Source organism: Synchiropus splendidus, chromosome 7 (genome assembly GCF_027744825.2).
Source record: "Synchiropus splendidus isolate RoL2022-P1 chromosome 7, RoL_Sspl_1.0, whole genome shotgun sequence".
NCBI lineage: Eukaryota > Metazoa > Chordata > Actinopteri > Syngnathiformes > Callionymidae > Synchiropus > Synchiropus splendidus.
In genome coordinates, this window is record NC_071340.1 from 27,220,213 (window position 1) to 27,233,710 (window position 13,498).

At 52.2% G+C, this 13,498-nt stretch overlaps 1 protein-coding gene across 1 annotated transcript; it reads right to left on the reverse strand.

The window, feature by feature from the left end:
- Positions 1-2,082: 2,082 nt before the first annotated feature.
- npr3 (natriuretic peptide receptor 3) lies at positions 2,083-13,221 on the reverse strand. The gene is made up of 8 exons (XM_053871617.1): positions 12,446-13,221; positions 5,758-5,880; positions 5,516-5,685; positions 4,923-5,058; positions 4,561-4,655; positions 4,366-4,489; positions 4,214-4,298; positions 2,083-3,568 (listed from the first exon to the last, which is right to left on the reverse strand). The coding sequence occupies exons 1-8, from the start codon at positions 13,104-13,106 to the stop codon at positions 3,457-3,459; spliced, it is 1,506 nt and encodes a 501-aa protein (XP_053727592.1). The 5' UTR covers positions 13,107-13,221; the 3' UTR covers positions 2,083-3,456.
- Between the last annotated feature and the right edge of the window lie 277 nt (positions 13,222-13,498).

Sequence of the window (13,498 nt, forward strand, 5' to 3'; positions counted from 1 at the left end):
CATCATCTTCAAACCGACTGTGCGCTGCACCTGATGACAGTGTTTCATGAAGCCTCACTCTCTTCTCCACATGTGCACTCGCAGCAGAAGCCAGTCAGAGGAGGCAGAGCAGAGGCTCCGTCGGCCGAGGACACACCGAACAGCCAGGTGAGATTCCAAACGTTTTCCTGTCTTTTTTCCCAGGCATGTTGGCGTGGTGCCCCGCCCACTAAACATGAGAAGCGACTCACACGTAAGCCGCGGATGCAGCGGTGCTGTCTGCGCCATGGACAGGTCAGTGGTGCACCGGCTTCAAAGCACTCGGAGAATGACTCATAGACTGGAGACGGACTGATCCCACATGGAGACTGACTCATGGAACAAACTGGGCAATGCTCTGAACTTGAATCGTCAACTCCTCACATCTTTCATTCACGTTATTTCATCTGATTTAATCTGTAAAAATCCAAACATTAGCCGCGCTGTTGTATAAGGCGCACGACTCAGACCACCAGAAATCAGTAGCGGTTTATAGTCTGGAAATTACGGCATTTAACTGGTCCTCCAATACAGCAGGAGGCGCTGTGAGCTCTGTTTATTGTTTAAATCAAAAAAGAAACATTTGTTACTTTATTTATTTTACTGCCGGTCATCATGACTTCACATCTTTCCACTCACAAACATTGTCTTTTATTTTTACAGCTTTTGTTTTCTTATCCAGTGATTCACCCATCATGATTTTCAACCTTCATCTGCCCATCACCCGCCGAAGCTTCATCTGCTCATCGCCGGCCGAAGCTTCATCGGCCCATCGCCGGCCGAAGCTTCATCTGCCCATCGCCGGCCGAAGCTTCATCGGCCCATCGCCGGCCGAAGCTTCATCGGCCCATCGCCGGCCGAAGCTTCATCGGCCCATCGCCGGCCGAAGCTTCATCTGCCCATCGCCGGCCGAAGCTTCATCGGCCCATCGCCGGCCGAAGCTTCATCGGCCCATCGCCGGCCGAAGCTTCATCGGCCCATCGCCGGCCGAAGCTTCATCGGCCCATCGCCGGCCGAAGCTTCATCGGCCCATCGCCGGCCGAAGCTTCATCGGCCCATCGCCGGCCGAAGCTTCATCGGCCCATCGCCGGCCGAAGCTTCATCTGCCCATCGCCGGCCGAAGCTTCATCTGCCCATCGCCGGCCGAAGCTTCATCGGCCCATCGCCGGCCGAAGCTTCATCTGCCCATCACTGGCCGAAGCTTCAGCTGGATCCCAGACACACCTGGTGTTCCTTCCGTGGCCCCCAGGGGCAGGCTTCAGGACAGTGCTGTTGCCGGACCACTCTGGGCCCACAGGCATCCAGAACACTTCGGCTCGCTTCCCCACAGAGCTGGTTCTTCAGGACCGTGTGTGTAAATCAGGCCACTCTTGTCCACTGAGCTGAGCCAGAGGCCTGGGCCACACGAGACACGCCTGAGGAGCAGGAGGGCTCCAGCTGAGGACGCTCTCCAGTGACGCGTGAGAGTTGGTCCAGAGTTGGTCTCTCACCAAGTCCAGATCTTTGAGAATCTGTGGGAGTCAGACGCTCCCATCGGCAGAACAAGAACTCAAGGTCTCAAGGTCTTTTCCCTTCCTGTGCTTTCCTGTTTCCTCTGAGCTGAGGTCCGTCACCAACCTCTGAAGTTGTAAAAATCAAAAGCTGTAAAAGAAAATATATATATATATATACATATATATATATATGTATGTATATATATATATATATATATATATATATATATATATATATATATATACTGTAAACACATATATATTCTAATAAACTGTATGTATTTTTTGAAGAATATTAAATCAGAAATAAAGCTAGAAATATATGAAAATATTAGTTTTTTGAGCTTTAAAAATAGGTTAAAAACGTATATTTTAAAAATATATACTTTTTTAAAAATATATACAATTTACATAATATTCATATGAATATATTTTATCATTGTAATTGCATCATTATTCTTTCAGTTTTTTTATACATATATTTCTACTAACTAACTAAAATTTATTGACAGTATTTTTTATTAATTGACACTGAGGCAATAACGAAACATAAACATAAATAAAGTCTCCACTCATCACAAAACAGTGAACAAGTTTAATATATACAACAAATGCTTCCGCACATGAACCATTCACAGAAATCATGGACAGAAGGGTCCGAGAAATCCAAGGCTCTCCACTATATTCACCAAATAAAAGTAGCTCGATTCATAACTGCGTCTCCTGCTAAAACTGCGGATGATACACAAACTCTGGGCTTTGAAGAGATAACAACATAAATTACTTTGATCCATTTTTCGGCTGGTATCTCCTGCTTCTGCTGGAGAACCATGAACAGATGTGTGTCAGCATAAATAAATCCTCCCCTCATCACGGATGGGGTCCCAACAGCTTCTCACCGACGACCAGGACTGTGACTAGCGAGTGAAACATCAGTAGCTTAGCATCAGCAGGGGGCTGGCAGTGGTCAGTGGCCGACGCTCCACACACCACAGCAGGGCTGGTGAGTCCGGGAGGACAGTGGCCGGGTCCCGGACCAGACTTTATGGGGTCCGTTTTCAGGCATGTTCCAGTGACAGACACTTACTTTCTAACTGACAACAGAACTGAGTCAGACCTGCTGCAACGCCGTGGGGGTGTTTTTTTCCCAGAAAATAATCAAAAAAGCTTCTAGCTGTGCAGGTTCTGCAGCGCACCTGTGTGACGGCATGGTGACCCTCCTCCGCCCCGGAGCCCAGGGTCTCTGGAGCCCGTCTCAGTTTGGCTGCTGCAGGATGGTCCTCACCACCTTCACTTTAGCAGCACGAAGCTTTTGTGTCGCCACTTCTGGTCCACGCTAAATGATCATTTTTATATCCAAAATGTCATTTGAATATCCTCAGAGAGAAAAGCCCGTCATTAATTTGGCTTAAATGAATCTGCAACCCTCTGTCGTTGTTACTTCAGAGACAGTTGTGAGGGAAACCAATGTCATTTCATTTAACTTAATGAACAGTGTAACCTCTGTAGAGCCAAAAACAGCTTGATGCAACTTTAGGAAAACAATAAAATTAAAAAATGAGAGTAACACACACATATATATATATATATATGTGTGTGTGTGTGTGTTACTGTTTAAGCGGCTGGAGCGTCCATTTGTGGCCCCCGAGCCTCAGGTTGCAGACCCACGGTCAGGACAGTTTCTTATTTCACACGCTGCGTCTGGCCTCTGCATCCCACTCAGATTTCCGGATAAAGACCCATGTGTATATAAAAGGAGCTCTACACTACTGAAAGCCTCACCAACGGTGTGTGGATGTGGGTTAGGGGCCACGGAACCAGTCGACCAGAACAGCTCTGACAATCTGCACTGCGAAGTCCAAGTGGTGTTTAGTGACGTTTGTCCTGAGTTACGATCGACACGCAGGGAAAAGCAACATCTCCAGTCTTTGGTCGCAAGTCTCCATTACGCTGCCGAGAAGCTGGATCTGATGGAGTCTTCTCGCAGCTGGCGGTGCTTCCCGCTCTCGCAGGCGTCGGCGTGCGTGCGGCGCTCGATGGTTATCCTGAAGTGTTTTCTGTGGAGGAGGTCAAATACAGAACCACAACATCAAGAAAGAGCTACGCGTGTGACACGAGTTTTCTGTTTCTGTGGAGTCATGTTAGGCTAAGCTAATGCTAAGCTAATGTAGCATGACGCGCTGGCTTCATCATCTCCTCTGCACCCGTGTGACGTGCCGATGATCCCTGCGTTCGTGACCAATGATGTTTTCTGTCGTCTCACATTGACTTTTTAAATGACTATTTTCAACGCTGCTATTAGACGCCTTCCTTAACTTGTCATGTCGGTGTCATGGCAACAATAACAACAGTGACAATGTAAAAGTCCTGTCACGTCATCAGAACGTGGCGGCCCCAACACTCTGTTGCTGAGCTTCTTCACCACGTTCTCATCCAAAACAAACACTCAACGACAGCAGCGTTAGCTTAGCACTGTTGCTAGCTAACAAGTATATCTGGGACAGCGCGACTCTAGACAAGACCACCCAACCCAGGACTGAGACCCAGACCGAGTTCTGTTTTCAGTCGGCTCCACTGGCGTTTGGGGGTCTCAGCGACAACACCGGAACACCGGTTCCTTCCTCAGCGGATCTGCACTTTACATGAGTGTTTGTGCTTTCCTCACAACACACCGGCTCCTTGGCTCAACCACGCCAGCTCACCTGAAGAAGTAGAAGGCGATGATCAAGGCGGTTCCCAGCACCACGCCCACGATGACCCCCGTCAGAGCCGAGACTCCCAGGCCACCTGAGAGGAAAGAGTCTTCAGCGGAGAGCGGGAGACTTCAGTGGCCTCCACGGTGGCTTCCACTCACAGGACTTGTCGGGACCTTCTGCCGGAGGCTGATCCGCCCCTCGGTCTCTCAGGGTGAACTGCTGCATGTCGAAGGCTGGGAGCAGCTGCAAGGTCTCGTTGATCCCGAAGTAGTTGGCCACGACCTGAGGAGGTCCAGGAGAACGCGGCTGAGCAGAGCCTGCAGACGAGGCGGCATCTGAGCGCCGCTCCTCACCTCGTACGTCCCGGCCTCCGTGTTGGTCATCGCCATCAGAGAGAAGTCTCCGTTCCTGTCTCCGTTGACGTCCATGGAGACCTGCCCAGCGATTCCTGAGCAGCGAGCAGAACCAGAGAGTCACTTTCCCTCCACAGACCTCATCGTGAAGCTGACCCCGTAACACGTAACATCAGGACCCCACCACTTCAAGGTCAACTGTTTAGTGAGGCTTCATGAAACAGTAGCCTCATTTTCTGAGCCCACTAGATGGCGCTCTCTGCTCGAAACTCTTGGACAGGATTTGATCAACCATGGCGAGGAGACCTGACTGAGAGCGCCACCAAGTGAGCTCACACAGACAGCGAAAATGGACTTCTGACCTTCAAAGGTCCGGTTCCACATGCGTGCTGTGATGTCCGTCCCGTTCTTCTTCCCGAGTCCACCCTTCATGGCTTCGTGCAGAGCGATGGCGTAGAGCAGCAGGGCGTCGTGGAAGCCCTCCACAAACATGTTGACCTGAGCAGAGGAGAGGACGAAACGCTACAGTCTGCGGCCGGACAGCAGAGGGCAGGGAGAGCTGCACGTGGTGCTGCAGTGTAACAGTCGAACAGCAGCAAAATAACAGAAACTTCAGTTGGAATTGTTTCCGGTAACGTACTTCAAATAAATACGTCTTACCAAGTGTAAACATCTGTCACAGCGACTCATGATGAGGCAGTACCCCAGTACCACTGCCCTACTCTTCTATCCTGCAAAACCTTTGTTAGCATTTGAAAGATCATTCACATCTTCTGCGGGACAGCAGGTGGCGGTAGTGAGCTACAGAGTGGATCCAGACTCTGACGCAGGAACCACAAAGAGACATCTTTGTCTCTTTGTGGTTCCTGAGGAAATGAAACTTGTGACAGATAAGGAGGTTTGTCCCCCTGTGTATCAGCAGCTTTGGGTGACAGAGACCATCCCACACACTTACACTGTCTTCACCGTCGCTGAAGCCCACTGTCTTGCTGGATTTCTTCATCTCCATGGAGAAGTTTTCAAACTCTGGTTTGACGGTCCGCAGCAGCGTCACCGTCTTGAGAGCAGCGTAGGCTTGTCTGGCTTCGTTGTCTTGCTTGTCACCGCGTCTCCAGGAGCCGTTGCCTGCGGGTCACACATGAGCGTGCTGAAGCCCCGGATCAGATCGGACAGCGGCTCAGGTGGGGTCGACTGTACCGTACGACGAGGCGTTGAAGAGCTCCACGTTGAAGAACATGTGGTTCCCACTGGTCAGTCGGCGTCTGTGCGCCGCCAGCATGATCTCCCGAACCTTCTCTGCTCCCATGCACATGATCACAACTGCAACACACACACAGACGAGCAGCGCGTTGGACGTCAAGCATCATTTCATTCAGTGAATCTTTAAGCAGTGCAGGCTCAGGAGACGAGCTGCAGCGGCTGGGAGCGCAGGGAGGGAGTCCTGACGTCAGGCGGCTGTTCCAGCGTCAGACAGGCTGCACTCACCAGTCAAAGATTTGAACAGACTCAAAGGTTCTGGTGACTCTGAATCTTGACAGAGAGACCAGACGGCTGCCCTCCTGCCACCTGACCTGGCCAGAGGAGAGAGCCGAGTGGCTCCGAACTGTCAGGCGGAGGTCAGCGTGGTTGATCCCGTCTGCTACTGAGGCCAGGCTGAGATGAAATCATTCAATAAAGGACCCTGCTGAGTCGCTGTGTTGGGCAGCCGCGGTGTACAGTGCAGTGAACAACACTGGGAGCTTCGTGCCACATAAACCAAACAAAAAAACTTAAAATTGTCTGCAGATTAAAAAGCTACGGGATAGTTTTGCACAAGCGATTACACCAATAAACCAACATGGCGGCGGCCAAAAGGGTCGAGAACTGGCTCATTTCCATCACATCTCATGAGACCCAACCAGTGTGAAGACACGACGAGCGGGGCATTAACCAGGCACTAATGACGGGGCATTCAGGGCGTCCTGCTGAGAGAAACGGGTCAGCTCACTCCAGTTGTGGATTCAGTGACTCAAATCACGTTCTCGGAACATCTCTGTTTCTCTGTTCAAATCTCTTTGATCTAACCTTCAACTGACGTAGAGGTTTCTCTGCGGAGGATTTATGGTGAAGTTCATAAGCTTCGGGGCCAAATCAGAGCAGATACACCCATCAGAATCTGTCCAGTATAACTGACACTGGAAGTGATCACAGCCTTGTTTGTGTTCCAACTGTTTCATCCTCTGCTTCGCCTCTGTCTTTACGGCTGGTGGTGTGTGTGACCTTGTAAAAGCCTTCAGACACCATGTATGGTTCAGAGACACTGGCTCTGACTCGAGGAGCAGACGCAGAGCGAGAAGAGTCAGAGTTGAAGATCCGCAGGGTTTTTTCTTTTTTAGGAAGCACAAGATTAGATACGAGCGTATCAGAGGGACGCCTCGTGCAGAGTGGTTTGGAGACAAGCAACATGTGGGACAAGGCCGGGGGGTAGTGGAGGAGGAGGAGGAGGTGGGGAGGAAAGGAAGGAGGAGGAGTAGAAAAAGGAGTAGAAGAAGAAAAAAGGAGGAGAGGACGAAGGAGGAGGGGGGACAGGAGTAGGAAAAGAAGGAAGAGAATTGAAGGAAAGAAGGAGGAGGAGAAGAAGAACAAGAAGCAGGGGGAGGAGAAGGAGCGGAAGGAGGAGGAAGAGTAGAAAATGAAGGAGTAGAAGAAGAAAAAAGGAGGAAAGGACGAAGGAGGAGGGGGGACAGGAGTAGACAAAGAAGGAAGACAATTGAAGGAAAGAAGGAGGAGGAGAAGAAGAACAAGAAGCAGGGGGAGGAGAAGGAGAGAAAGGAGGAAGAAGAGCAGAAAATGAAGGAGTAGAAGAAGAAAAAAGGAGGGGAGGAAGAAGGAGAGGGGGACAGGAGTAGAAGAAGAAGGAAGAGAATTGAAGGAAAGAAGGAGGAGGAGAAGAAGAACAAGAAGCAGGGGGAGGAGATGGAGAGGAAGGAGGAGAAAGAGTAGAAAATGAAAGAGTAGAAGAAGAAAAAAGGAGGGGAGGAAGAAGGAGAGGGGAACAGGAGTAGAAGAAGAAGGTGTACAAGAAGAAAAAAGTAGAAGAAAGAGGACCAAGAGGAGGAGAAGGAGAAAAGGAAGAACCCCACTAAGAGCACCGTCATGTTCACCTCACCAGCAGGTGACAAGCGAGACGCTGACAGACCAAGTTTGATGTGAGTGATATGATGGAGCCAGGTATGGCAAGTGACCGTGAAGGTGTCAGCAGGACTCTGACCGAACATCTGACCACAGAACCCAGCCCGACTTCTGCTGCAGGACCGGGGCCTGGTTCAGGGTGCCAAGCTCTGAGCCGTCACAGACTCAACAGGTGAAAAAGCCCTCACCAATGGAGCACAGATAACCGGACTCAGTTCCAGCTCAGAGGTCAGACGGTTCGCTCCAGCGCTGGGCGGCAGTGAAAGGCTGAGGTTCCTCCAGGAGCAGCAACGACAGATAACATCTTAATCTTCAATCCCGAGCAGAAATGAGGCCACAGAATCATCGTCTCTGTATCTCCAGTGAAGCAGGAGCCGATAAAACAAGCGCGTCGCATGACGCCCACTGACAGGTCGGCCTCATAGCAGCCGCACACACGGGCAACGTTGGGGCCGGTCAGAGATGTTTCGCTCGCACTCAGGAATTTGATCCGAGCCGACTACCAGTCACCAGCTGGAGCCAAGAGGATGGTGTATCCAGATGTGCTGCTATGTTGTCCAGATAATCACCATGGTTCCACCACAACATCGTCCGTCTTCCGCGCCTCGTCTGCTCGCCTTATTAGCGACCGCCTGTGTTTGTGTTTACGTCTTCAGCAACGCAGTATTCTGGGAGATAGCGTGTGCACGCGTGTGTGCGTCACAGGTCCGGACATGACACAAGGTCGGGCGCTGACTCACTGGGAAAACAGAAGAGTCAGAAGATAACAGCAAGCACGGGACGGAGGCAGAGCACGTGGTGCCACAACCTGAAGCTCCAATGGCTTCTTCCATGGGAAGAATCCGCAGCGTTCGGAACACGAACCACCGGCCAGAGAGTCTTTTGTTGAGCTCAGGATGCAGAGGGACACCATGCATAAATCTGCAGCAAGAAATGATCACGGGCTACTAAGTTGGTTCTGGAGAAGTTTGAATCTAGCCAGAACCCGGAACCGAGCCTTTGTGAGGTCACTGGTGGTGGATCCTGTCGGCTCAAGTGAAAAAGCTCCTGAGCTTCAGGATCAGAGGAGAAATGGTGGTGACAGCTGGACATTCTCATGGTGCCAGTGAGCATGGAAGCCTGTTCTTCTCACCAAAAGATGCAAAGCCTCATCAGAACCATGTGAAGCTGGTTGAAAGAATGAGGGAGGAGTGGCAACCGTCTGTGTTTGGCTGAACGTTTGCCTCAAACCAACATGAACAAGCCATGATAGCAAGCCATCACAACAGCAGAAAAGCTCTCAGAAACATGGGTGAGGAGGCGTCAACACTGGACCCAGTCAGTTGTTCCTTTGACATTAGCCTTCAGTGTTCAGACACTTCATCCTCTCACAATAGTCCGAGTCGTGGCTTCCACAGCCACATGGTTGGAACCAAAACAAGTCCTTGGTTCACGTGAAGCTGCTCCGCTTCCCTCACTGTTGGCTGATGTTGCTGCTACTTCCACCGCCTCAGCGCACAATGCGCCGGTGTTTGGTCCCTCCAGTGACGCACGTTATTTCGATGTGAAAATTCGAGGAGCAGAGGTTTCGGAGGTGTGCAATCTTCTTACTCACCTCCTCATAAAACACACCGCCACTCAGTGGCCTGGCATAGTTATTACAACCGCATCACCCAGTTCTGTCTGTGGCATTGAACTGCATCGGCGCCATGTTTCCCAAGGCCTGAGGTTTCTCGCAGCCAGTCGTTTTCCACAGTGCTGTTGCCATGGAAACGTAGCTTAACTATCAGAGCTAGCAAGGCCGCGGGTCGTGTTTCTGTGTGGCCAGGTTACAGCGACTTTTATACCACGGCTCAAACAAGCAACACGCACCAGGACCAGTTCTAGGTTGCAGGAGAATTGTTTGGAATTCAGTTGGAACATTTGGTGAAGATTTGCTCCAGTGACGGCGCAGAGACAGAAGGTCCAATGAGTTTCAGTCCGATGACGTGAAGCGATGTTAAGCTCTCACTCGCTCTCGCTCTCACACACACGTTTGTCTTCCTGTCTTAGTGAGGACCGTCAAACCTTACTCTGACCCAAACGTAATCCCACTTACGATAACTGAGTTATTTTGTAGTTTTAAGCCACAAAATGAGGCTCATGAGGACCGGCCAAAACGTCCTCATCAAACACACACACACACACACACACACACTCACACAAGTCCCGCAGCAGCAGCAGCAGGCTGTAGATGTGCAAGTTTGGGGAGGAAATCAGAATGTTCTCAGCGAAGCTGCGTCACCATCAAACAGTCCTTCATGTCAACACATTCTTCTGGCGAAACGTTGGCTTGACGACGTTCCTGAGCCAAGCCTCGGAAACATCATTAGAGAGGACGACGTGCTTCAGTTCAAAGGCAGAGCTGCGGCGAAGACTCGCCACAGTTGGCACGTCAATCACACACCCCCTTCAGAAATGAGGCATCAGTGACTTTGGCCTCCATAAAAAGAGCATTTGAATTCTTTCTTTTATTCGCAGCAGTGGAAGACACATGTGAGCAATAAGCCTGTGCTTTCATCCTGATCTGTCTCAGCTGTCAGGTGGACTGTTGCAGAGGAGAGGCCTCATTCAAACAGGACTTCACAGCGCGAGCGCACGCACGCACAGTTCCAGCATTAGCAATGCGCATACAGACACGCGCGCCGTGGCTAATGACAAGTCCTCGGCTCCAACCTCTCAGCAGTCCTCTCAACACCTGACATGAGCAGAATACTAATCTCTGGCCGTCAGGTGCACTTTGCCACACTTCCCCGTCTGATGGATGCTAATTCACGCTGTTATGGCCAAGTACCGCAGCAGAATAAAGGGCTTCACTGCCTGACAGACTGTGAACTGAAGGAGAGAAGCCCTTGGCTGTTTCACTCATCACTTTCTTCAGCTTCAGTCGCTAAATGCTAACAAGGCTAATCTGCTGTGGTGCACAAGCAGAACTCCAGACGTGCCAAAACCTGGAAGTAAACTTGGGAATGTTGGTGCCTTCCAGCTACATCGGCTGCCCAGCTCAGCGCGCTCCCGTTCCAAACGTTAGAAGACCACCAGGCTAGCGCTAGCTATCGTTAGCATGGGGCGAATTGTCGCTCTCATATACATTTGAAATTACAATGTAGAATCATCTCTAAATACATGTGCCGTACAATACTCAAAGTGAAAAGAAAAACAAGCTAAAAGTTGTTTATACACAATAATACAGGAGCGCAAGTCGGTGTTGACACGGGCAGCCATCTTGGATCGCTAACTCACCTTCTGACTGCGAATATCCAACGTTGTATCACGTCACCGTGGGCGGAGCTAGGAATTTCCCAGTTCTAAAAACAACTGGAAATATCCCAAGTATTCCCTGCACTTGGCCGTTACGTTATTTCTGGGAAAAGATGCGCTGAGTGTGGAACCTTGCTGTGTTGGTGACGTCACAAACTGTGTTCTGTCAGTTTTACTCTGGGCTTAAACGGAGGCCGTGCTGCCAGACGGCGTGTGGTTGGCCAGAGAGAGAGCCGCAGATCAGATGCCGTCGCTGGGAAGAGATGGTCTCTTTGGTTTTGATTTGTTTTCAGGAGAGCGCAGACACAGTGGCCCGCAATATTCACCATACAGCGCTGAGGGAAACCATGGCAACATGGGGGTAAAATGAAGTTTGACAGTTGCAATTCAGCACAATTGTATCAGGCTGCGTATGGTATCGCCAGACGCCTGCCGATACACAGCCCTGGGCAGGAGGGGGCGTGGTGACTTGAGCAAGCGGGTTCCTTGGTACCGCTCGCTCTTGCTGGCACAGACTCACAGGCCCACCGTTTCACCCCAAAATATGTGACTGTCAGAATGTGTGCTACACTCGACTTCGTCAGGAACCCTGCATCATCCGTCTTTTATTTGGTCACTAACCTCCTGCCTTTGACATCAATGTCGTCGAGCGACATGAAAGCCACCAATGCTGCGGGATGTTTACTCAGAAGCGATACAGAGATAGTAACCTGACAGTGCAAGGCTCAGCTCCTGGATGTGCCCTGGCCTAAAGCAGCCCCAGGCCTCCGGGTCGTGGCGCTGTACTGGGGACCCAGATGCCTGTCACCACAGTCCTCCTCCTCCTCCTGCTCCCTCTCTGTGTCAGCTCTGGTTAGACGCTGGCATGACACTGGCCCTGCCTGGGAACACATGCTGCTCCCGTGTGTGGGACACCCCAAATATACTTTGCATCAGAGAGCTCTGCACAGCAGCCAGGCCAGAATTCACAGCTTTCATATTCTAACTGCAGGAGTTCAGGGAGCGGCTGAGACGCTTCCTCCTCATCCTGACGGGCCACTTGATTCACTCATTCCCCGCTGCTTGGGGCCCGGGCGTCCTGCCGCCAGGATGTGTTCTGCTCCCTGGGCTGGAGTTGAACCACTTGGACCCCCCTCTGGGGAGCCCTTACATGAAGGATGTGGTGTGGTGGCGCGTGAACCAGCACCCCTGCACACACGCGACGATTCTGTCCCGACACATCCTCACTCCCGCGGCGCCGGGCGTCGCGTCCTGTGTTGACCCCTTCAGCGGCGCAACACTGCACTCAGGCACGGTGCTGTGCGCGTCAGCCCCTACTGACTCGTCGACTAATCGCCGGTGAGTAGTCGACTGTCAAAGTCATGGTTAGTTGCCGCCACGATGTAAAGTTTAAGGAGTGAAGCGTGCGAAGTTCAGGAGGTCGGACCCCAGTTACCTTCGTTGCCGAGGATGTTGTGGATGACGTCGTCCGTGTCCAGGCGCGCCTCGGGCAGGAAGGTGTAGGTGTTGATGGTGACGTCCACCATGAGGTGGTAGATGCCCTCCAGGGTGAAGTAGCAGTTCCGCTGCTCCTTGTCATCCTCGAACACGAGCAGCGCGCTCCTCCAGCTGAAGTGCTCGAACATGGAGGTGAAGGTCTCCGCCATCTTCACGTAGGACGGTGCGATGCGCGTCAGCTGCGAGTACTCGCGCCTCTTGTCGCTGAAGCCCGCGGCGAGCGCACCTGCCGACACCACCGGGATGTTCCAGTGGGAGGCGAGCCGCACCACCGCCGCCGCCTCGTACTCGCCCACGGGACCCAGGATCAGGTCCGGCTTGGCGCCGCAGGCGCGCTCCACCAGCTGGAAGAGCGCGTCGTTCTCGCGCTCCGAGTCGTGGAAGTGGAGGTTGAAGTTGAAGCCGCTGAACTCCTGCTCGGAGCGCAGGCGCCGCTGCGCGTAACGGATGGCCGGGGCCACGCGCGCGTGGGAGAACAGGTAGGAGTCGTTCCGGGGCAGGAAGACCCACACGTCCACGTCCGCGCGCGGGCTGCCGTCCGCCGCCCGCAGGAGAGCGAGCAGGACCAGGTACACGCAGAGTGGGCAGGCGCGCGCCATGCTGCGTGTCTCGGGCTGTCTCGGGTCGAGAGGTCACCGGCGAGTCTCGGCGAGAGTGTGAGCGCGCGCGTGGGTGTCCGAACCTGCTGCGGTCTGGGCTCGAGCCTGACACCAACACACGCCACCGGCATCGGACTGGACTTTTTCAAGCATCTTCACGCGCTGCTTCCTGCGTCATCAACGCAGCCCACCTCCTTCTTAAAGGGACACACCCGCGCGCGCGCGCCGGTTCACGGCCCCGGGGACGGTCCCTCTCCCGGCAGCTCCGAGTCAGAACACACAACCTCAGCTGACCTGCGTGGATCCAAGACCTGGCGCTCCGGAACCAGCGTCCACCGAGAGAGCCAACAAACGGCGATCAGACGCCATCATTTCTCCAATAAATTCAATGT